This window comes from Hemibagrus wyckioides, linkage group LG12 (assembly GCF_019097595.1).
Source record: "Hemibagrus wyckioides isolate EC202008001 linkage group LG12, SWU_Hwy_1.0, whole genome shotgun sequence".
Classification (NCBI taxonomy): Eukaryota; Metazoa; Chordata; class Actinopteri; order Siluriformes; family Bagridae; genus Hemibagrus; species Hemibagrus wyckioides.
In genome coordinates this window covers 375,430-401,852 of record NC_080721.1, presented here as the reverse complement: position 1 = coordinate 401,852, position 26,423 = coordinate 375,430, and the positions used below count along the sequence as shown (strand labels likewise).

The following is a 26,423-nucleotide window of genomic DNA, read 5'->3' as shown; positions in this document are numbered from 1 at the left end:
GTGAGTCTGTGTGTGTCTGCGAATGTGTGTGTGTGTGTATCAATGTGTGTGTGTGGTGTTTTTTTTTAATGCTAATGTTACTAAGGGCGGAAAAACTGGTAGAACAGGGTGGCTTCACTGATGTGGCATGTGCTTATTTGCATGAACTGAATTTATTTAAACACTGATCCAACTGAACTGTCTGAGAAACTGCTTACATTTCTGTCCAACACACACACACACACGCACATACATGTATACACACACACACACACACACACATGTACACACACACACATGTATACACACACACACACACATGTATACACACACACACACACACACATGTACACACACACACATGTATACACACACACACACACATGTATACACACACACACACACACATGTACACACACACACACACACACACACATGTACACACACACACACACACACACACATGTATACACACACACACACATGTATACACACACACACACACATGTATACACACACACACACACACACACACATGTACACACACACACACACACACACATGTATACACACACACACACACACACACATGTACACACACACACACACACATGTATACACACACACACATGTATACACACACACACACACATGTATACACACACACACACACACATACATGTATACACACACACACACACACACATGTACACACACACACATGTATACACACACACACACACACATACATGTATACACACACACACACATGTACACACATGTATACACACACACACACACACACACACACACACTCAGGTTCTGCTGATTCATTCTCTCTCAGTATGTAAAAGAGTTCTGTTCTAATCCTGATCTGAAATGTCGGATGGAGGAAACACAGCAGTGTGTCTGAGTGTTCCCGATTCACAGAGACATTTAGAGCTCTCACACTGGGAGGATCTTTATTTCTTACTCATGATCGTTAAGCAGGTTTTAAACAAACTGAACTAACCTGTTCGTCATAAACGGTCAGGACAAGCTAAGTCGAGTTCAGCCCTGCAAACAATGTGTGTTTTTACACACCACCTGTTACACACATGGAACACACTGTCTGATTCATACACACTGCTGCGCTCAGTCTTACACACTTAAACACTCCAGTATTGATGTAATCAGAGATAACGTTAAAGTACATGAACATATTTTGAAGAAAATGTGGGAAACAAATTTTCTAGTGTTCTCGCAGAGGAAGGATCACTAACCTGTTCGGGAAAGGTCATAAACATTCTTTCTCGCAACCAAATGGGTCGCAAATCTTAGTAGGTAAACATAGTCTCTAATAGGTGGTGTGGGAAATGGGGGGGCTGCTTTAACACAACCTGAAGGACAGCCACCAAAGTCTGTATAAATACCAGAGGTTTCTTGTCTGTCTGTGGAGATCTTGATGACCACAGCACTTCTGAGTGTGTTCTAATCTTCAATAAAAGATTCCTGCAACATACTTCCAAGTCTCCGTGATCGCTCTTCTACTGGTCTTCGGTTAATTTACAACAAAAAGCACTACATAAATATTTATTTCTCTCCATATTGTAAAATTGACCACTGGAAAATTTTAAATACAATTAAGTACACACAAAATAAACAGTTAAAAACATTAATAAATAATTCCCTAAGCATCATCTCTTGCTGGACATCTGGACAGATCTGTGCATAGTGCTTCATCCACATCTCAGGCATCACATTATCTCTCGAGGGAGGAATCTTATTGAATGGTTAGTCCATCCATTCCACAGTTAGGTCACCTCCTCCATTTCCTGTCATGAACCTTCTACCATCATGCTGAAAGAAACACCTCACTGGGGTTAAGGAAGAGAATTTGTTGGGAGAAACTGGACTGAAATCAGTTTTGAACCTGAGCAAGATATGTTGGAAAGATCTCATCGGCTCTGCATCCACCTGATCTTCTGCTGTAGCGATGTTGTGTAGTCTAATATGTCAGCTGGTGGAACTCCACATTCTGCAGTGCTCATTGTGATGTTACCACCAAGTGCTGATGGACCACCATGTGGTGATGTTAAAACCAGGAGCTGATGTTACCACTATAAGCTGATGGACCACCATGAGCTGATGTTACCACCAGGTGCTGATATTACCATTAGGTGCTGATGTTACCATCATGCATTATATTGTGGACTGTAGAGATGTAGACGTCTGCTGAGGTTGATCTGAACTTTAGGTCTTCTCTCAATGCTAACTCATGGGATACAACACGGTCACAGTTAAGGTTGCACAAATCACATCTGATAAATGTGGTCCTCTTCTTTGTCCATGTCTCTTCCTCTTCCTCTCCCTCTTACTGCAATGCTGCCTTCATTTTTGTTGAAAAGAGGTAAATTTACCTGATTCCTCTTATAGTGCTTACACCTGACTTAGTTTACATTTAAGCACCTGACCACTGTGTTTGTGCAACTGGTCAGTGCCTCGAAATGGCAAAGAAGTGATATCATGTTAGATTTCTGTATCTAATGTCCCAAGTGTAAATAGTTAAAGCATACATATGAAAGTGATTCTAATGGAAATTAGATTTTTTTTTATTAAAAAGATAATTTCCTTTTTTCTGTTGAAAATTAATTAACTAAAATTTCAAAGAAAACACTTCAGAATACTGAGTTCACATTCTGATGAGAATGGGCATATATTTTTCATTTTCTTCAAATCTAATCAAATCTAATCTAATTGTGGACATTTTCTCACTCAAAGTACATTTTGGTCAGGAGGAAGGACTTCCATAAAACCAACCGATCATCCTATCTGACCGACTGAGTGACTAATCAAAATGGCCTCATGACACTGCATCATGATATCATGCCACCATATATCCAATCCCTATAGCTTTTTTAATACAAATCATTTTATAATAAAGAAACTTTCACCTGACAATAAAACCTACAAATCAGCTGATACCCTGATACCCCAATCACTGACCTCTGAGTACAACCCCAACTTTGATACTACTTTTGATACTTTTGATACTACAAACCCAACTTAGGCACGGAAGTAAGTAATCCACAAATCGAGAGAAAGTTATTGGTCAGAAAGGAAAAAATAAAATGGGAAGCAGACTGAGACTTCATAAAAGTTTGAAGCTAGGGCCAGAGTGCAAGGGTCAGCCATGATACAAGGACCCCTGGGTCAGTGAGGTGATCCAAATATGTTTTCAAGGTCATATGTAAATATACTGTAAGATATCCAGAAACACAGTAATTCAGGTTATATGAAATATAATTCACTATATGCTCATTTTCAGTAACCATTTTATCCAGTTTAAGGTCACAGTGGAACTGGAGTCTATCCTAGGAGAACACTAGGAGTCCATTTCAGGGCAACATGCATACACACAATCATTTATCAATTTCCAATCAGGATCAAACCTGTGCTACAGCACCAATATATACCAAAATATGCACCAATCAACCATAACATTAAAGTCAGATGGCTAATATAAGCCGAGGCCAAAACTGCTCTGATTCGTCCACAAGCCTCTGAAGGTGTGTTGGGGAATCTGCACCAAAATGTTAGTTGTGAGGTGGATCATCCATGGATCGGACTTCCTTGTCCAGTCCATCCCATAAAGACTGGATCAGACTGTGATCTGGAATTTTATGTCATGTTCTTTAAAGAGTTCCTGGACCAGTTCTGCAGTGTGGCTAATTACGCTGCAGTAGCTCTTCTTTGAGATTGGACCAGACAGACTAGCCTTTGCTCCCTGTGTGCAAGCCTTGGGTGAAAATGACTCGTTTCCAGTTTACCAGTATCCTTCCATTGACCACTTTTGGTAGATACTTACCCCTGCATATGTAACAGGGGAAAAGAAGAAACTCATGATGAATCATGCCAAAATACTTTTCTAGATGTTCAATAGTTTTATTATATATTGTTTATCATATATTGTTTATATTTTCAATGCACATTTTTATTCGATACACCTGAGAAGAGGGGAATTAACGACACCCACAGGCAATGTTGGTGAAAATTAAGTTGCATCAGCCATTCACTCGTCAGATCTGTTTGAACTGTCGAGGTGAATGGCAGGTAAAGAAATCTCTCTCCGGTCATATTGTTATATATTCTTATGTATTGCTGATAGATATATTTTAATTTTATTTTAAAATTAAATATCAATTTAGGAATGTGTTTAGAACATCTTTATTTCAGATTAGACTAATAAATGAGTAAATAAAATAAATGAGTTTCAGGTGCCTTACACGTGGCCGAATCATGCTCCATGTGTATGTAATCCGCGGTATTTCTTTTTTTGTGTACTCACTGTTTATTTTTATTTGTATGATTTTTTTTAACAGCTTTGTGACTGGATGAGCAGTACTTATGTCTGTTTGGTGTTATGTGTATCCTCAGTCATCACCACATGTGGATGAACTCTACAAATGGCCTAAGTGTTGTCTTTTTCTGAAGTATCTGACCTGAGAGCCAGAGAGGGGTTACAATGGTGCCGTGATTCCCATTCTTGGTCCACGTGGAACCGATCATCAACGAAGTGACGAAGGCAGAGAGCAGCAGAGACATTGCGGGATTCACCTGGATGATTGGACTGTGGTTGCCGTATACTACAGTTAAAGACTTTTTTTCTTTTTGATAGACCTTAAATCATCACAAAATGACCAATGGATGGCAGATAAGTTATAAGAATTGAAAGTGTTGTTTCTGATGTAATATAACTTTCACATTTTGTCTTAGTGTAATTTTGTGTCAAGATTGTCTAAAATGGCTGAGGGTGGTGCAGATAGTTCCTTGCTTGGGTCTGGATGGGGAAAATTTTTTATGCAATTCTCTGATACTAAGGTAGGACTATGTGATGTTAAATTTGGATCCCATATCCATGCAGCAGGGGACAAATATGTGGCGCATGCCAGTAACAAGACCTTCCCTAACACCTCTACTCCTAAGCCATGTGTAGTGGGAACATCTAGTGACCCTGACACCAGTGAACTTTGTGCTTTAGTTAAACAATTGGGTCGGAAGATTGGTGATTCAGTTACTGCCAGACTTTTGTCAGAAGGTGGGTTTGCCAGGCCTACTACTGAGAACAGTAATGCAGGTTCTCAATGTACTACTATTTATTGCAGTTGAATGTCATTTTGAAATCGGATGAGAAAGTACCACCTGTATTTAGGGGGGATGGTTCAGGCAAATGGGATGTTCAGGAATGGGTTGATATGATGCAACTTTATCTGCATAAGAGAAATATCAATATCACTGAACAAGCAGATGAAATAATCAGTCACCTCATGGGTAAGGCGAAAGACATTGTGAAAGTAGCTTTGCGCAGTAACCCTGAACCAGATTGTAGAAATCACCCTGAAATAATTTATGGCATACTTATGCAACACTTCAATGAGGTGTCCTAATCTAGTATGCCACTTGCTGATTTTTATAATACATTACCTAGATATGGTGAGGACCCTTTTGATTACTGGCTTCGTCTAAATAAGGCAGCAGATATCGTTGATGAATGTCTCCAAGCTCAGGGAAGGAGAACGGACAATTTGAATTCTGAGGTTGCGATGATGTTTGTGAGGAATTGTCCAGATACTGGCACGTGTTTTTAAGGTGCGGCCATTAGAAAACTGGATGGCAAAGGATGTCCAGGAGCTTCTAGACAGTTTTCAGCGTGAGCGCAAATTGAGAGCGAGTACTAATGCATATACAGTTAGTCAGAATTCACAGATATCTACTCACAGTTGCGAAAATGCTGATGTTGGTCCTGAGTCTGTACTACCGTGTTTTAAGCAGGGAACCAGTAGACCTGATGAATCTAAACACGATGCAAAAGATCAGTCCGGTTTGAACCGGATGGCTGATATGCTGGCGCAGGAAAAAAGAGATGTAGTATTTGCAGTAACACTATGCATACTACTATTGACCATTGCAGATCTGATCATTTGTGTTTTAAATGTCATGGTCCCGGTCATTCCAAACGTGACTGTACTAAGACAGTTCCTACTGTGTGTCTTACTTCAGGTTTGCATGGTGATCAGGGAAACTGAGTCGCCTGCATTCAGAGAGGGGGAATGTGGGTGATTCTGGAAATTCCCTCAATGTAGATACTGATTTTGAAGCTTTGTTTCTGTCCCTAAAGAATGCCTATCCTGATTCTCCAAAAGTCGTTTTTCAAAACACACAACGCAGTGCATGCTCTGATACACTTTTTTATACACCTGTTCTTATCAATAATTCATTTCATGTCAAAGCAATGTTGGACACTGGTTCTATGGCCTGTACCTTAAGTGATTCAGCTTTCAGCTAGCTAAGAGAACATGATGTTTTGGATGCTGTTCAGGAGGAGGACACTGATGTTGTTCTAATTGGATGTGGTGGCAAACGGGTGTTCCCAAAAAGCATGCTTGTACTTAAATTAGAATTTTATGGCTGTAATGTTATTGTCCCATGCCTTGTTGTTCCTCGCCAAGGAGATGACCTAATCTTGGGCGCAAACGTCATTAAGCATCTTGTCAACAGACTGAAAGATTCAGACAGATATTGGGAACTGATTTCTATGCCCAGTGAGCCTAATCGAGAGTGTGATGAGTTCTTGTTGATGCTGGCTGGCAAACATCGATGGAGGGGTGGGACGGTTCCTGATGTTGTTGGTACAGTGAAACTTAATCATGCAATAACACTTTCACCTGGCCAGGAACATCTAGTTTGGGGTAAGCTTCCTGTAAAATCCTGTGGCCAACCGGGCAGTACTGTTCTGGTAGAACCATCTAGATTCCACTCTGCCACTAGGAAAGTTCTGGTGGGTCGTATCGTTACTCCGCTTTGGGGTGATGGTTGGATACCTCTTAAGTTGATCAATTCTAGCAACAGGCCAGTAATGCTTAGGCAAAACGCTAAAGTGGCTGATGTCTACCTCTGCATTGCGTTGGAGGATGTGTGCGAGACTGAGTCTGAGCTTCCGCTTCAGTCAAGTATTCAGCAGGCTCAGAAAGTGTGGTTTGGAGTCCATTGACCTAGATTCATGTGAAGTTTCTGGATTCTGGAAAACGAAGCTCTGTGATCTAGTCCTCGAATATGAGTCCATTTTTTTCTAGACGTTCTCTCGATTGTGGCGAGGTCAAGGACTTTGTACATAGAATACATCTGTTTGACGAAAGACGCTTACCTTACAGGTGAGTTCCCCCTTCACAGTACCAGAAGTTTTGTGTTGCTTTGAATGAGATGGAGGAGAGGGGTATTATTCGTAAGTCGGTCAGCAAATATGCATTGCTTTGGTGCTGTGTTGGAAAAAGAATGGCGATTTGCGGATTTGCACAGACTTCTGCTGGCTTAAAGCGTGTACTGTGAAAGATGCGAACCCTCTACCTCATCAAGAAGACTGTCTTGCAGCACTAGGGGGCAGTTCATTGTTCAGTACTATTGATTTTATAATATCCCACTACATGAAGACGACAAAAAGTATACGGCATTCACAACACCATTGGGGTTGCATGAATATAATAGGCTCCCACAAGGCCTTTGTAAATCACCTGCGAGTTTCATGGAGATGATGACTAGGATATTTGGTGATCAGAATTTTCTGTCGCTGTAATTTATGGTCTTTGCACCTGATGAGGATGTTGCACTGCAGAGACTTAAAATGGTTTTTGATATGTTGAAAAAGCACAATTTAAAATTGTCACCAAAGAAATGCCACTTCCTAAGACGCTCTGTGAAGTTTCTAGGTCACTTGATTTCGGATGAGGGTGTGTCTATGGACCCCGGAAAAGTTGAAGCAATTGCTAAAATTACTTCTGTGGATTTGATGTGCCCTGATGGGGTTACCCCATCGGTTAAGAAAATCCAGTCTTTCCTTGGTCTTCTCATGTGGTACCAACGGTTCATTGAAAATTGTTCATTCCTTGTAAGACCGCTTTACACTTTAACTAGTGGAGTAAAGAAAGGTAGAGGTGGGGGTCGCAGTGGGGCTCCTAAGTTCAGTAAGCTTACTCCTGATGATTGGTCTCCAGCTTGTGAGGCGGCTTTGTCTGCTTTAAAGGAAGCCTTCCTATCTAATGTTGTTCTTGCACACCCTGACTTTTTAAGACCCTTTATTCTTGCTACTGATGCTTCATCTGAGGGGTTAGGCACTGTGCTCTCGCAACAGTCCAGGAGAAAACAGAGTCACATTCACAGAGTCACATTCACTCTGTCACAACAGAGTCACACTCGGCCAGTCACATTTGCGAGCAAGTCACTTTCCAGAGCGCAGGCCAGATATCCAGCACACCGCCTTGAGTTCCTCACACTTAAGTGGGCTGTATGTGATAAATTTAGGCATTGGCTAAAAGGGCATTGGTTCACAGCTTGGACGGATAATAATCCCTTGACACACATTTTGACCAAACCTAGGCTAGATGCCTGTGAACAGAGGTGGGTGGCTAAACTTGCTGCCTTTGCGTTTGATATCAAATATGCTCCTGGGCCAAAGAACATGATAGCTGACACTTTGAGTAGGCAGCCTTTTGTTGGTAATCGCGTTAGCTATCGCATAGTTAGGGAACCTTATGACAAGTTGGTAGCAGAGTCAAGGACCTGTGCTGCAGTCCAAGATGTTTTCTGGTCTTGTCTAATGCCAGTCAGCAAGTGCTCGACAGAGAGGAGGCTTCAGCAGGTGCTTGTTATTGGCAGAGGGGTGACTCGGACGGATGTGTGTGGGAGTTTTTCAAGTGCTGAAGTAGCTGCTGTCTTTTCTAACCATTTTTCTTGGGATGAAGGAACGAGAGTGTGGACCACCCACACTTTGGCTGGGTTTGTCCAACAGGTCACCGATGTTGGGTTCGATGCTCATCCTTCATACTCTCGCCAAGACTTGAGAGACAGACAACTTATTGATGAATATTTGCAGAAGGGGATTTATTATGTTGACCGAAAACGCAAGCCCTCAAGACTTGTGGCATGTGGGTGAACCCAGTGCTGTACTAAAACGTTTGAAGCAGTGGGACAGGTTAACTATGACTGATGGTATCCTGTACCGTGTTTCAAAAGATCCTTTAACACGTCACAAACCTTGTAGTGCCTTCATCTCTCAAAACCAAAGTATTGAGAGGTTGTCATGATGAGGCTGGACACCAGGGCCAGTATCGTACTTTCCACCTGATTCGTCAGCGTTTTTACTGGATAGGGATTGAACAAGATGTTCGTGAATATGTGAAAGTATGTGGTCATTGTGTGCTTGCGAAGACACCAGAGCTGGAAGGTTGGGCTTTATTGGAGAGTATTAAGACTTCTGCTGTGCTTGATTTGGTCTGCATTGATTTCTGGACAGCGGAGGACTCCCAGAATAGATCAGTTGATGTTTTGGTGATCACTGATCATTTTACTAAGCTTGCACATGCTTTTCGGTGTACAGATCAGTCTGCTAGATCGGTGGCAAAGAAGCTTTAGGACAACTATTTCTGTTATTATGGTTTCCCGGAGCGCATTAATTCCGATCAAGGTGCAAATTTTTGTAGTGTCCTCATCAGACACTTGCTTGAGTTCGCTGGGATTAAGAAGTCATGAACAACCCCATATCATCCCATGGGGAATGGCACCGCTGAGAGATTTAATCGGATGTTGGGAAATATGATCAGAGCCCTTGAGCCACGACCAAAGAACGATTGGCCCCAGATGCTTCACACATTGAGGTTTTTGTACAATTGTACTGTTCATGAAACTACAAGGTTTCCTCCCTTCTATCTAATGTTTGGCCGTATGCCAAGACTGCCAGTTGACGTAATTTTTAAGAGTGTATTGGGGGATGATCTGATGGACTCTCTTCCCAAGTACGTGGCGTCTCTAAGAAAGGACTTGAGGGATGCTCTTGCTGTTGCTGAGGCTAACGCTTCTAAAGAACAGTCTCACCAAGCACAAATGTACAATCACAGACATAAGGGTGTGAATATTGACGTTGGTGACGGTTCTGTTAGCCAACAGGAGTGAGCGTGGCAAGCGCAAACTTTCAGACAAGTGGGAAAGTGTCATGTATACTGTGGTTGATCATGATCCCAAAATCTGCATTTACAGCATAAATTACCCTGTATCTGGTCAGCTCAAGGTAGTACATAGAAATCTACTTCTCTGTGTGAATTTCCTTCCTTTGTGTGACATGGTGGGGACTAATGATGATGAGGGTGTGCTTTCTGTGGACGATGGTGTTTCTGATGACTGTTCTATGGCTTCTGACAGTCTGGTGCCCAATGGTGAAGGTCCTGTAGCCGCTAGCTCTGTGGCCAATGATGGTCTCCAGGCTGATGAGTCAAGTGGTGCTCATGATTCAGCAGAGTTTGCTGATGCGCCATCACTGAATGTGGTCTCTGGGAATACTCTTTCGGACCATCCAGTTCTTCAGGAAAGTCCCGATCAGGCACATGTCCATGTCTCCAATCCTAATCTTGCTGCTGATGGTACTGAGTTGTCAGGTCGTAGATCAAGGATTGGCAGATTGTTGAAACCAATGAATCGCCTTATTTCTACTATGAATCAGCAGTCTTTGTTTCACAACAGACAACAGACTCTTGGTAAATGGTCTCTTTCAGGTCTTAGTTTAAAACATTAAAGTGTTTGGTTCAGTGTATTATGTCTATCTTGGTGTGAATGTAGATAGGGATTGCCAGGATAAGGTGTAAAAAGCACTTTATTGTGATTAAGAAGGAGTGATATGCGCAGCACTTTTTCTTGTCAGTTCTTTAATTGAACAGTTTTTTACTGCGACACCCACAGGCAATGCTGGTGAAAATTAAGTTGCATTAGCCATTCATTCGTCAGTTCCGGTTGAACTGTCGAGGTTCAAGATTCAAGATTCAAGATTGAAGAAGCTTTATTGTCATTTCAACCACCTATAGCTGACACAGTACATAGTGAAATGAAACACCGTTTCTCCAGGACCTGGTGCTACATAAACATACAACATGAAGATCAAACACAAGAACACAAAGCTAGGACTGAAAGTTCATCCAAGCCACATAAAGTGTAAAGTGTGCAGCTAGGTGCAAACAGAGCAACAACAAGACAGTGCAAAAATAATAAATACAAAAAAAAGACAACACAAAAACACAGGACACTTAGCACCGAAAAAAAAGAAAACAAACGTGCAATGAAATGTAAATAAAATGAAATAAAATGAGATGATGATGAACTTTGGGACCTGACAACATGTATTGTGCAAAAATACAATATAGCAGCAGGTGAGGGAGTGAAAATAGAAATAAACATAAATATAAATATAGTAGCAGATGAAAAACACAGGGGTTGAGGTAGTGCAATAAGTATCGAACAATATAAGTTATGTGTGTGTGAGTGTGTGTCCACACAGGTGAGAGAGAGAGTGTGGGTGTGTGTATGTGTGTGACAGACAGAGAGTTATGTACAGTTATGTACAGTTATGTACAGTTCAGTCCTGAGTATGTGTGTATGTGTGTGTGTGTGTGTGTGTGAGAGAGAGAGTTTTGTATAGTTCAGTCCTGAGTGTGTGTGTGTGTGTGTGTGAGAGAGAGAGAGTTTTGTACAGTTCAGTCCCGGGTGTTGAGGGGCCTGATGGCTTGAGGAAAGAAACTGTTCAACTGTTCAGTCTGGTTGTGAGGCCCGAATGCTCCGGTACCTCTTTCCAGATGGCAGGAGTGTGTGTGAGGGGTGTGTGGGATCATCCACAATGCTGTTAGTTTTGCGGATGCAGCATGTAGTGTAAATGTCCTTGATAGAGGGGAGAGAGACTCCAATGATCTTCTCAGCTGTCCTCACTATCCGCTGAAGGGTCTTGCGATCCGAGACGGTGCAATTCCCAAACCAGGCAGTGATGCAGCTGCTCAGGATGCTCTCAATGGTCCCTCTGTAGAACACAGTCAGGATGGGGAGAGAGAGATGGGCTTTCCTCAGCCTCCTCAGGAAGTAGAGGCGCTACTGGGCTTTCTTGGTGATGGAGTTGGTGTTGAGTGACCAGGTGAAGTTCTCTGCCAGATGAACACCAAGGAATTAGGACCCCTGCTGATTTTGTACGTTTCCCCACTGACAAAGAAATGATCAGTCTGTAATTTTAATGGTAGGTTTATCTGAACAGTGAGAGACAGAATAACAACAAAAAAATCCAGAAAAACACATTTCAAAAAAGTTCTACATTGATTTGCATTTTATTGAGTGAAATAAGTATTTGATCCCTTTGCAAAACATGACTTAGTACTTGGTGGCAAACCCTTGTTGGCAATCACAGACGTCAGACATTTCTTGTAGTTGGCCACCAGGTTTGCACACATCTCACATCTCAAGGAATTTGGGCCCACTCCTCTTTGCAGATCCTCTCCAAGTCATTAAGGTTTTGTGGCTGACCCTTCAGCTCCCTCCACAGATTTTCTATGGGATTAAGGTCTGGAGACTGGCTAGGCCACTACAGGACCTTAATGTGCTTCTTTTTGAACCACTCCTTTGTTGCCTTGGCCGTGTGTTTTGGGTCATTGTCAGGCTAGAATATCCATCCACGACCCATTTTCAATGCCCTGGCTGAGGGAAGGAGGTTCTCACTCAAGATTTGACGGTACATGGCTCCGTCCATCGTCCCTTTGATGCGGTGCGGTTGTCCTGTCCCCTTAGCAGAAAAACACCCCCAAAGCATAATGTTTCCACCTCCATGTTTGATGGTGGGGATGGTCTTCTTGGAGTCATAGGCAGCATTCCTCCTCCTCCAAACACGGCAGGTTGAGTTGATGCCAAAGAGCTGGATTTTGGTCTCATTTGACCACAACACTTTCACCCAGTTCTCCTCTGAATCATTCAGATGTTCACTGGCAAACTTCAGATGGTCCTGTACATGTGCTTTCTTTAGCAGGGGGACCTTGCGGGTGCTACTGGATTTCAGTCTTTCACGATGTAGTGTGTTACCAATTGTTTTCTTGGTAACTATGGTCAGCTGCCTTGAGATCATTGACAAAATCCTCCAGTGTAATTCTGGGCTGATTCCTCGCCGTTATCATGATCATTCAACTCCATGAGGTGAGATCTTGCATGGAGCCCCAGACCGAGGAAGATTGACAGTCCTTTTGTGTTTCTTCCATTTGGGAATAATCGCACCAACTGTTGTCACCTTCTCACCAAGCTGCTTGGCGATGGTCTTGTAGCTCATTCCAGCCTTGTGTAGGTCTACAGTCTTGTCTCTGACATCCATGGACAGCTCTTTGGTCTTGACCATGATGGAGAGTTTGGAATCTGATTGATTGCTTCCTTCTGTGGACAGGTGTCTTTCATATAGTAAATGAGCTGAGATTAAGAGGCACCATCCTCAGTCAACCATCCTACTGTAATCTCAGCTTGTTACCAGTATAAAAGACACCTGGGAGCCAGAAATCTTTCTGACTGATAGGGGATCAAATACTTATTTCATTCATTAAAATGCAAATCAATGTATAGCTTTTCTGAAATGCGTTTTTCTGGATTTTTTGTGGTTATTCTGTCTCTCACTGTTCATATAAACCTACCATTAAAATTACAGCCTGATCATTTCTTTTTCAGTGGGCAAACATACAAAATCAGCAGGGGATCAAATAATTTTTTCCCTCACTGTATGTGTCCTTACAGTCCAGGTGTGTGAGGGCAAGATGGAGGGTTGTGGTGATGGCATCGTCTGTGGAACGTTTGGACGATACACAAACTGCAAGGGGTCCAGTGAGGGTGGTAGCTGTGTTTTGATGTGCCTCATGACGAGCCTCTCGAAGCATTTCATCACGTTTGGTGTGCGTGCGATGGTACAATAGTCATTGAGACAGGAAACCATAGACTTCTTTGGCACAGGGACGATGGTCGTTGTCTTGAGGCATGTTGGGATGAAGGAGCTGCTCAGCGAGATGTTAAAGATGCAGCTGCTCTGCACACTCCCTGAGCACTCTGCCAGGAATGTTGTCTGGTCCAGCAGACTTCCGTGGGTTAACTCTGCATAGAGTTCTCTTCACATCAGCCGTGGTGAGACAGAGCACCTGGTCGTTAGGAGGAGGTTAGGTTAGGTTGTTGTTCTGTGCCTCAAACCGAGTGTAGAAGTCATTCAGTGCATCTGGAAGGGAGGTGTCACTGTCACAGGCAGGTGATTTTGTCCTGTAGTTGGTGATCACCTGGATGCCCTGCCACATGTGTCGTGGATTCTCTGGGCGTGCGTGTGCTTCGCCTCTCTGATCGCTCGGGACAGTTTGGCCCTTGCTGTTTTTAAGGCCGCCCTGTCCCCTGCTCTTAAGGCGGAGTCTCTCAACTTCAGGAGAACACGCACTTTTTCAGTCATCCACGGCTTCTGGTTGGAGCGTGTTGTGATGGTCTTGGAGACAGTCACGTCATCGATGCACTTACCGATGTAGCCGGGTCACTGATGCCTTGTACTCCTCCAAGTCAATAGAGTTGCCGTTGGTTGCAGCCTCCCTAAACATGTCCCAGTCAGTGCACTCAAAACAGTCCTGAAGAGCTGAGATGGCTCCTGCTGGCCAGGTTTTAACCTGTTTCAGGACCGGTTTAGAGCGGTCTGACGAGTGGTCTGTATGCTGGAATCAACATAACAGAGATGTGGTCTGAGTAGCCGAGGTGGGGGCGGGGTTCCGCACAATACGCTCTGGGAATGTTTGTGTAAACAATATCCAGCGTGTTCGTCCCTCTCGTAGCAAAGTCCACATACTGATGGAATTTAGGGAGCACAGTTCTGAGATTTGCATGATTGAAATCTCCGGTGATGATAAACAGTCGGTCAGAGTGAGCATTCTGCAGCTCGCTAATAGCGCCATAGAGCTCACACAGAGCCTCATTAGCATTAGCGCTGGGTGGAATGTACACTCCGATAATGAAATATAGTGATAGTGAATTCCCAGGGCAAATAAAAAGGTCTGCATCTAACAGTCACAAACTCCACTACCGATGAGCAGTAGTTAGACACAAGCACAGAGTCCTTACACCATTCCGTGTTGATGTAAACACACACACTGCCACCGCAAGTCTTACCGCACAGAGCTGCATTCCTGTCGCAGGAAACACGGTTAGCTCGGCTAGCTGAATGGTGGCAATCGGAACTCTGTCGCTGAGCCACATCTCCGTAAAAACAAAGACGCAGCAGTCTCTGAACTCACGCCGTGTAGTTTGCTGGAGTCGAATGTAGTCCAATTTATTGTCCAGTGAGCAGACGTTGGACAAGATGATGGAGGGGAGTGCCGGCTGGCTAGGGTTTGTTGTTAGCCTAGCATGGACACCCGCCCGTTTTCCGCGCTTCCTCTTCCTCAAACACCGCTTGCGACATCCTCTCTCCCTGCCACCGGCATCAGGCGACACCGAGGACTGAAGGCCTGGTCTTCACAGCAATCATGACTGCATGATTTCTGAGATGTAATATCGTCTGGCGGTCGTATACATGAACACCAGTCTTTGGGGTCCATGCACCTTGAAATTCGGGCTAAAACAAAAATAAAGCACCATTTTGGTTCTGGAGTGGCTGCTGCGTGCTACTGCCGCGCCGCCATCTTGGTCTACATGAGGTGAATGGCAGGTAAAGAAATCTCTCTCCAGTCATATTGCTATATATTGTTACGTATTGTGGATAGATATATTTTAATTTTACTTTAAAACTAAATATCACTTTAGGAATGTGTTTAAAACATCTTTATTTCAGATTAGACTAATCGGAAATAAATGAGTAAATGAGTTTCAGGTGCCTTACACGTGGCCGAATCATGCTCCATGTGTATGTAATCCGCGGTATTTCTTTTTTTGTGTACTCACTTTATTTTTATTTGTATGATTTTTTTTAACAGCTTTGTGACTGGATGAAAAGAAAAACAGCCTTTATTTGTCACATATACATTACAGCACAGTGAAATTCTTTCTTCACATATCCCATCCTTGGAGGTTGGGGTCAGAGCGCAGGGTCAGCCATGATACAGCGCCCCTGGAGCAGAGAGGGTTAAGGGCCTTGCTCAAGGGCCCAACAGTGGCAACTTGGCGGTGCTGGGGCTTGAACCCCTGATCTTCCCGTCAACGACCCAGAGCCTTAACCACTTGAGCCACCACTGCCCCTGAGCAGTACTTATGTCTGTTTGGTGTTATGTGTATCCTCAGGTATGCTTTATCATTATTACTTATGTTTTTTGTGTTCAGAAAAAAAAACAAAAGTAAAACACAGAGTTCATAATCATATAATTGCAGTATATTGACTGTAATTCATCAGTTCCGGTTGAACTGTCAAGGTGAATGGCAGCTTTGTGACTGCATGAGCAGTATTTATGTCTGGTGTTATGTGTATCCTCAGTCATCACCACATGTGAATGAACTTACACTTATCCATTTTTCTTGCTTTCAGCACATCAACTTTGAGAACTGACTGTTTACTTGATGCCTAAAATCCCACCAAATGGGTGCTATAATGAGATAATGTTATTTATCAACATTCATTCTTGTCAGATGGTCATGATCTGTGCATATATATATATATTATTTGGTGTTATTTGGTATTATTACTGTATTGCCAACAAAGTATGGCAAACAAAGGTTGCCATACTGTGTTAATGATTTAACATGTTAGACTATGCCTTTGTATGGAGCTCGGTGTCAGAGGGATCTATCCATGATTTTATTGGATCATGATTGGCTTCCCTCCCTGTTACGTCAAAGCCGGAATCTCCTTCCTCCATCAACACACTGCCTCAGCTCTCCATCCTCTGATACCCATAGGGTGAACCTGCCTGAAGGTCATCACCATCCTCCCCCTCCCTTTTCTACCTTCTCTGTTTCAATTCTACAGAAAAAAAGAAGCAATGGATCTACTACTTGACCTTCAGCAGTATCAGGGTTAATTAATGACAACATTTTTAGATACACACACACATTTAGATAATCACTAGGCTACATTTGGCCATCCCAGTCGATTGGATTGGATATTTGATAAGGCCTGGGTGTCACTGAAGGATTTCTATGGCTAGGAAATGCCAGCATGAGCTAGACAACCCCCTGAATCAGTAATCATGCAGCAACTGTGGAGCATCCATCTTGAAGCTCCTCTTGCCCGTTTATTCTGGTGTCGAAATCCAGTGCGCAAAATGTATGAATTTGGAAAGTTCTTGAAAAAAGGGGGTTCAATTTGCAAACCTCATATACATATTTCATCGACTTTGACATTTATAGCTCAGTATTACATCATGTTATTTCAGGCTCTAGTCTCCATGAAATCTGGTCATTCTTCTATACCAAAAAATACATCTGTACATTCACAGATAGATTGATTTTTCCTGTGCACACATATGTAGTGGAAAAGATTTTATATTTGATGTTACAGATGTTGCTTATCAGTGATTAAAAAGCTGTAGAGACTGAAGATTTCCGTTTATTCCCCTTTTTCCGCATCGCGACGCAGCAGCACAAACCATCAGATTTCAGACAGACTTGACGCATTTAGGCGGAGGCACCGTGAAATCTCTGCATATACATTTTTGCTTTTCTAATCCAAAACTGCATGTTACCGCAATAAACAGTATTGTACTGTGTTTTTAAAACTCTTTATGGTAACCATGGATTATTTGAGAGATCGCACTTGTCTTTTTCCATTAGGTTAGAAAAGGGCGTGGAAGAGACAAGACATTAAAATGACACGGAACCCGAAATTGTGACGAAATAAAAGCAATAAAAACGCGCGTTTAGATAAAGAAAATGAAAATAATAATAATTTAAAAAAATCTTACCCCCATTTCAGGCGGTGATCAAGTTGCGTCTATTTTCAGTCAGAAATAAAGATGCAGAGAAGCAGGATGTGGCGTCCTGAAGGAGAAAAAACCCTTCGGACACAAGCGGATGCTGAAAAATAAATCAGTTAAAAGGACAAGCCATTCCTTAACCCGGGTATAATAACAGAAACGGTCTGGTAGAGAATGCCGCTACACATCGGATTGTTTGGATTATGTGATGTTATATAAGGTGAGAGGACAGGAGGGCACCGTGCGCGAGAGGAGCGCTGAAACAGGCACGAGTCCTGCTGCTGAAAATGAAGAGACGAAGCGCTCCTTCTGTGATCCCCCGCCCCAAAGGCGGCGCCTCACCTTCTGCGCAAGAAAGCAGTTTCTGCAAAAGAAAAGAAAATTGTCCTGTTGAGTGAATACACAGGAACCTAATCCACTAAATATCAAAAGTATTTGTACACCTGGCCCCCATACATATATGTGCTTGTCTGAACATCTCATTTCCGATTTATCTAAACTCCACTCTTCTGGAAAGGTTTCTGCCAGATGTTGGGTTAGTGGTCATTTATCTACAAGAGCATGAGTGAGATCAGACTCTGATATTGAGGAGGTCTGAGGTTCAGTTGGTGTTCCAGTTCATCCCAAAGGTGTTCAGTGGGGTTGAGTCAGAGTACAGGACACTCCAGTTCTTCCACTAGAACCTTCACCTCCACACCATGTCTTCATGGAGCTCATAGGCTTTGTGCATCGTCATGCTGGATGCTGGATATTCTCACATGTGTGCATTGTTGTAACAGTTTGAGGTGTGATGGTCATGGGGCACATAAGATAATGTGTGTCATCCTTACCAGTCACTGCTCTCAGCTCCACCATCCGTCCACAAACCAGCACCTCGACCACATCCCTATTTCCATATAATATAATGTTCTCGTGACCTGTCCAGGGTGTACCCCAGCCTTTCGCCCAATGTGTGCTGGGATAGGCTCCAGCAGATCCCCGTGACCCTAATTAGGAATAAAGCAGGTATAGACAATGGATGGATAATGTTCTTGGATATTTAATGCTAAATTAATAGATGATGCATATTACAAAGCACATTACTGCAGCATATATTATTAATGCAATGCAGAGACCTTATCTCTGTAATGCGTAAAGTTGTGCCTATGCATATATATATATATATATATATATATATATATATATATATATATATATATATATATATATATATATGTATATATATTTTTTTAAAGTAAAAAATGACAAAACAACCTTTCCAACAGTTATGTGTTCAATGTATTCAAGCATAACAAGTGTGTTCAAGTGCAAAGTAACACACTCTGTTATCTGTTAAAAAGTCATAGCCATGCTGTGGTCATTCACATTGGTTTTGAGGAAGATGAAGCAGAATGTAATCGCATTTGTCAGCTTGTTGTTCAAAACTGGGCTCCACTCTTTAAAATCTATAAGTTTAGCTGATGGCGAGACTCCGACATTATCCGTGTTATTTGTTATAGCATATTTTTTTCTGCTCCCTTATTAACTATATTCCAGCATAACAAGTGTTCATGTGTAAATAACACACTGTGTGGAGTGTTAAACTGTGTGTCCACACATTCATGGAACTGGATCAAACATTTGTTTAAGCTGGACATCGTTCAAAGGTTTTGTTTTTTCTCCACATTTTAATGGAGAGGTTTTTTAAGACACAGCTATGGACATGAGGGACTAGAGATAACGTCTCTTTTATTAACACTGATGGCTGATTCACAGGAAGGGACTGGGAGATAAAAAGCAGCACAAAATGTCCTCCTGAAACGTCTTTTTATTATAAATACGCAGAGAAAAATGACGGAATGTCATTTGAGGCCAATGATTAATATATAAATATGACCTGTTTAGTAAACTGATAATTAATCAAATAATAATAATTAAATAATAAATAATAATAATTACATAATATAAAAATTAAAAAATAGCAATCTAATACAAACACATTAAGATAGACAAATAAAACTAATCATTTAATTTAAATTCTAACTAAATAAATTTAAAAATTTTATGTTTATCTACATTTTCATTTTCAGGTTGCTATTTGATCATCATCTCATTTAATTCACTCTTAATTTAACTTTTCTGTAATTTCTCTCTAGATTTCGACCTCATTGAGTGCTTCCACTTTCTGTTTTTTTTTTTTTCACATGTCATATTTCCAGCTCTCTGTGTGTTTATGGAGTTTTGTGGGAAACTGTGGGAGACATTGTGGGAGACATGACAGGGAAACATGTTTTCCAGGTGATATATACTGCTGCTTATTATTATTATTATTATTATTATTATTATTATTACTATTATTATTATTATTATTATTTGATTTTATGACCTCAGGAATTTATCAGCAAAAACCCAAACGAGTAGATGTTTCTTTTAGTGTTTGCCATCTTCACATTCTAATATCTGATTTTTGTTTGTCATTTTTAATGATCTTAAAGTGTTTCTTCAGTCCACATTTTCTATTCCCTGATTCAGTTTGAGTTTAAAAGAAAAAGTGATGGTTTAAAGGAAGGTATACAACACAAATCTGTCGATCTCAGTGTGTGAACTTTTTCTATTTTGCTATGTGCTGAAGTTTAACACACATTTGTCACAATATGGCACTATGTAAACTCTGTTATAATTTCTGTTGTTTAATTCCTGAATAATTTCAATAATTCTAATAATGAAATTCCAATTGAAGCTAATGCTGCTTTAAATTACATTGAATTCAACATTTTCATGGACTTTTTGAAAGCATTGTGTTTAGCTTTGAGCAGCAGACACGCCTTCAGTAGTGTATCATCAAGTGCTCTTAACTTTTTAATGATTTTAAAAGATTTCTGTTGATCAGAATTTTTATGTAGACGACTAATCGAGTCCTTTAAGAACAACACCATCAGTAATTATTAACCCTTTCATTGAAGTCACAGATTGTTCTGGTGAACCAAATAAAAATTGTAATTTTCAGCTAAAAAACAAAAAACCTTTTATAACCCTTCTCTTAAGAAGAAAAATGTAGAACATAGTCACTGATTTTTTTTTGTAAAATATTTATCAATATTATCTAAATCTTATCCCAGTTCATAAGCTGGACCTGTCGTCCTCCTCCTCACTGACTCAAGGATAATTATAGAATCTGATGGATCTGATGACACTGTGATGGTGGTGTTGTGTCTGGCACAATGGAGGAAGATAAATCGTCTGTTTAACCTCCAGACCAATAAAATACCATGCAATGAGGAAGATTGCGTACCTCAATCCTCTGAAAACAGTTGCAGTCCTTAATGGTTTCCACTTACAGCAGCTCCTCAAACCTCTTTTACTGTCTAAAGACTTTACAAACTTATCTCAGATATCTCAGCACACTTCAGTTAAGACTCTCACTCTGATTAGATTTCTCTGTTATTTCATAGTAGAATCAAATGTTTTAGGCAATAAAATACTTCATCTGTGTACAATTAATGTGACGTGTATATTCATCATTGTGGTAATTACTACTGGAAATTTTTAGAAGAACTGAGGCCTCAAAGCCTTTATTATCGCCATCCATACATTACAGCACAGTGGAATTATTTTCTTTACCTATCCAAGCTGAGGAAGTTGGGGTCAGAGCACAGGGTCAGCAATGATACAGTGCCCCTGGAGTAGGGAGGGTTAAGGCCCTTGCTCAATTACCCAACAGCGGAGCTTGGTGGTGCTGGGACTGGAACTCTGATCCTGCAATCAACAACCCAGAGCCTTAACCACTGTTTATTAATTTATCATGGATGCAGATTGTCTCCAGAACGCTGAGAAACAACTGGCAAGGGCTGAAATCTGAGACATCTAAACTAGCCTCTACTGCTCTGAGAGTATGCTCTTATATGAACAGCTACTTTGCTTTGAATGTATGCTAACTAGCTAGGAAAGCACTAGCCACAAAGTTATTTCTAACATGAACTACATATTTCTTTAAAAATAAGTGATGCTAATATGACCACAGTGTTTGCTGCATATTAGCTACTTAATTATTTAAACCCAGCACCAGCATTCCACTCTTTAAATTGAATGAATATGATTCCAAATCTTCCAGAAAGATTGCAAAAAAAGAGAGATTTCTCTCCACTTTACTGTGAGCTTGGGGTCTAACAGTCCTAGGGTAATTAGTGAACATGAGAGATTCTCTTTTGACACCAACACTTTGCTGACTCGGTGTAGATTTAAGTCAAGTCAAGTCAAAGAAGCTTTATTGTCACTTCAACCATATATAGCTGATGCAATACACAGTGAAATGAAACAACGTTCCTCCTAGACCAAATTTGCTACACAGAACAAAATAAAGTACAAGTGAAGCAGACAAACATAGAGCTAAATATAGAGATAAAGCTAAACTATACTACAAGATGCATTCTTTAGAAACTAAACAGTGCACATAAGACATAACACATAAGTGCACAGGATGACAAGACAGTGCAGACAAACAAGACATATAACGCCGACTCTTCAAAAGAATAGTGTTGGCAGTGAGTGCAAAGAGATACAAATATTAAAGTGATGTGTACATGTAAACAAGACAAATGTGTGTGTGTGTGAGACTGTGTCCAGCTCAGTTCAGTTCTCTGTTGAGATACCTGATTGCCTGAGGGAAGAAACTGTTCAACAGTCTGGTTGTGCGGGTCCGAATGCTTCGGTACCTCTTTCCGGATGGCAGAAGGGTAAAGAGTGTGTGTGTGGGGTGTGTAAGAGTGTGTGAGGGGTGTGTGGGGTGTGTAAGAGTGTGTGAGGGGTGTGTAAGAGTGTGTGAGGGGTGTGTGGGGTGTGTAAGAGTGTGTGTGAGGGGTGTGTGGGGTGTGTAAGAGTGTGTGAGGGGTGTGTAAGAGTGTGTGAGGGGTGTGTGTGGTGTGTAAGAGTGTGTGAGGGGTGTGTAAGTGTGTGTGAGGGGTGTGTGGGGTGTGTAAGAGTGTGTGAGGGGTGTGTAAGAGTGTGTGAGGGGTGTGTGGGGTGTGTAAGAGTGTGTGAGGGGTGTGTAAGAGTGTGTGAGGGGTGTGTGGGGTGTGTAAGAGTGTGTGTGGGGTGTGTAAGAGTGTGTGAGGGGTGTGTAAGAGTGTGTGAGGGGTGTGTGTGGTGTGTAAGAGTGTGTGAGGGGTGTGTAAGAGTGTGTGAGGGGTGTGTGCGGTCATCCACAATGCTGTTTGCTTTGTGGATGCAGCATGTGGAGTAAATATCCATAATAGAGGGAAAAGAGACTCAGCTGTCCTCACTATCCGCTGAAGGGTCTTGCGATCCGAGACGGTGCAGTTCCCAAACCAGGCAGTGATGCAGCTGCTCAGGACGCTCTCGATGGTCCCTCTGTAGAAGGTGGTCAGGATGGGAGGTGGAAGATGAGCCTTCCTCAGGCCTGACCTCAACCCCATAGAACACCTTTGGGATGAATTAGAGTGGAGACTGTGAGCCAGACCTTCTTGTCCAACATCAGTTCCTGACCTCACAAATGTGCTTCTAGAGGAACGGTCAAAAATTTCCTTAAACACACTCCTAAACCTTGTGGAAAGCCTTCCCAGAAGAGTTGAAGCTGTTATAGCTGCAAAGAGTGGGACAACTCCATATTACAATCATGTGCAGGTAAAGGCAGACGTCCCAAAACTTTCTGGCAACATTGTGTAGATACTAATGATGTTGTAGCAAAGTTTCTTGATTGTTAAACTGTAATCTTATGGTGTTTTCAATTTCTTTCTGCTTGCTGCTGACTGCTTGTTTTAGTATCTAATATTCTGTAAAAGCAATTTGTTGCTTGATGAAAGACCTTATTAAGCCTTTGTTAAAGGTGAGAATAAAGAGAGGATAGGAAGGTCCATAAATACTAAATTAACACAAGCTACAGAAGATCATGTAGAATGAGCAAGTGTTTTGCAGCTGTAGAAGATTGTGAACATTGATGGAACTGATACTGAATGGAGACAATAAATTACTACCTGGTTTCATGATATTAGCAAAAACAACAGGAATCTATGGATCCTGTACATCTCAGAGACATGTTGGTGATATAACAGTGTAAGGAACACAGGCCTGGATGCAGTGTCACAGGATTTTATGTGCATGTGTTAATCTATTCTGTTCATAACTCCATAAAATAGTATTTTTAGAGAACAAAATGGTTCATCCTACCAACTTATCATTATTAACATCACTCTCTATCTCTCTCTCTCTCTCTTTCATGATTGCTCACTCACACACACACACAGACACAAAGACACACAGACACACACACACACACACACACACACACACAATTTTGTTTTTAGAGAACAAAATGATTCTCTCTTCCATTCAACCATTATTAACTCTCTCTCTCTCTCTTGCTTGCTCACACACACACACACACACAGGGAGAGAGACAGTGTATGTCCCTGAGGTCACCATGGTAACAGGAGCTAAGTAACCTTGCTCCCTAATCATGAGGCAGACAGTAATAAATTTGTGAAAATGAGACAGATGGATGAAGGGCAAACTGATAAGAGGAAAGTAGGAAATTCTTATAACTAATGGGAATGTAATTATACTGTATATTTTGGGTTTTATAATTATTAAATATCCAAATATACATTATATTAATATTATAATTAATTAATATTATAATTATATCCCAGGTATATTGCAGTTCCTCCATCACTAGGACCCTGTCCTTCTGGACCTAATGAAGCTTTTCCTTCAGGCAGTAAGAAAAGTTTGTCATTATGACCTCACATGTGTAGTGCACCCCAGGCCATGCCCACAATCCCTAAGACAATGATATGACTGCTCTTTTTTTAAGTCAAATGAAAAATGAGTGGATGATATGTTTAAGGAGGTGATTTGTTTGATCTGCAATAAAACTGCCAAAGGACCTGAGGAACCATGCATGGATCTATCATCCCACCCAATTCACCACCTAGATATTATGGAGGCTTTCGGGCAAGTATCTAAACATCAACATGACTTGACCAGATGGATCACATTAACCGACAGTGTGACAAGAAATTCTGCTGTTCAGTAAATAGCAAACAGCATTCAAAGAAATGCTAACCCTAACCCAGAGCCTTAACCACTTGAGCCACCACTGCCCCTAAAAGCAGTTTTTGAAAAGCAGTTTCAGAAACCTTCATTATATATTACCAAGTATTCAATTCAATTTATTTTGTATAGCGCCTTTTACAATGAACATTGCCTCAAATTAAATTAATAAAATTAAATAATAATATAATAATAATAATAATAAAATAATAATAATAAATTATTACATTAAATTATTAAACTATGAGGAATGATATGAGAGGAAAACCTTGAGAGGAACCAGGCTCAGAAGGGAACCCATCCTCATTTGGGTGACACAAAACAGAAAATAATGTAACTGTAACTGATTAATGTCCTTTCTACAACAGTAATCAATGGCCCATGAGGAACTAGTAGTTTCGGTCAGTGTAGTTTCTAAGGTCATTATAGACACTAATTCTTTGCTGTCACAAGGTGACAGATGAAATGGCAGATCTGTGACAGTGTGAAAGTTAAGGATGACCTTCTTATATATTAAAAAAAAATCTTTTACTCAGCCACTACAGACCGGTGGCCAAGCTCAGATATGACCCCATAAATGAGCCAAACAGTACAGTACATTACCACTGAATGGACTCTCAAAGTGTTAAGAGATGAGATGTCTTTCTCCTCTTTTTCTAGCTAAAATGCTAACCATACCTTTAAACAGTCTGAAAGCTGGGCTGTGCAAAAGAATGGGCAAAAAAAGATTATAAATAAAACATTTTAGCCGTGGTCAGATGAGTATGCTTACTACAGCTGCGATGTTAGAACCATTATCTGTGGTTATGCAGGCCATTTTCTGCTCCTTTAATCCCCAAAGCAAGTGTACCAGCTGTATGGCTGTCTGCTTTATATCTTATCTCTAAACTCCATGTTGATGAGAGTCAATGGTAATGTACTGTATTGTTTGGCTTATTTATGGTTACATCTGTACTAATACTAAATATACTTTATATATACACCCACCAGGCATAACATTATGATCACCTGGGCACCCTGACTAGTCTGTGGCTAAGCAGCCCCATATGCAACAAACTGTGATGCACTGTGTATTCTGACACTTTTCTATCAGAACAAGCATTAGCTTCTTTACCAATTTGAGCAACAGTAGCTCGTCTGTTGGATCGGATCACACGGGCCAGCCTTCACTTTCTACGTGCATCAATGAGCCACTGCTCCTTCCTTGGACCACTTTTGATAGATACTGACCACTGCAGACTGGGAACACCCCACAAGAGCTAGAGTTTTGGAGATGCTCTGATCCAGTGGTCTAGTCATTGGCCTTACGTCCTTACGTCTGTCCATTTTTCCTGCTTCTAAAACATCAACTTTGAGGACAAAATGTTCACTTGCTGTCTAATATATCCCACCCACTAACAGGTGCCCTGATGAGGAGATCATCAGTTTTATTCACTTCACCTGGCACTGCTCACAATGTTATGCCTGATCGGTGTAGGTATGTACGTATGTCTGTATAGATATGTTAAAAAAAAACAGGGCGTCAGAACAACTTCCTGTATAAAACACACTTTGATGACAGACAACATGGCCACCTCACCCTGACCTGCATCTATTTTGGAATCAGCTAAAGCAGTACTGAAACCTGTGGCTGAATTTACTGATGTTCTGTCAGACTATATAACT

At 41.3% G+C, this 26,423-nt stretch overlaps 1 protein-coding gene across 1 annotated transcript in view; it reads right to left on the bottom strand.

Annotated features, from left to right (window-relative positions):
- LOC131362534 (sodium/potassium-transporting ATPase subunit alpha-3) overlaps positions 1-18,010 on the bottom strand; it is a 107,995-nt gene extending 89,985 nt beyond the window's left edge. Inside the window, exon 1 of the mRNA XM_058404576.1 lies at positions 17,700-18,010. Coding sequence (XP_058260559.1) covers positions 17,700-17,705 — 6 coding nt within the window. The 5' untranslated portion in view covers positions 17,706-18,010. The remainder of the gene's footprint in view (positions 1-17,699) is intronic.
- Positions 18,011-26,423: the final 8,413 nt, after the last annotated feature.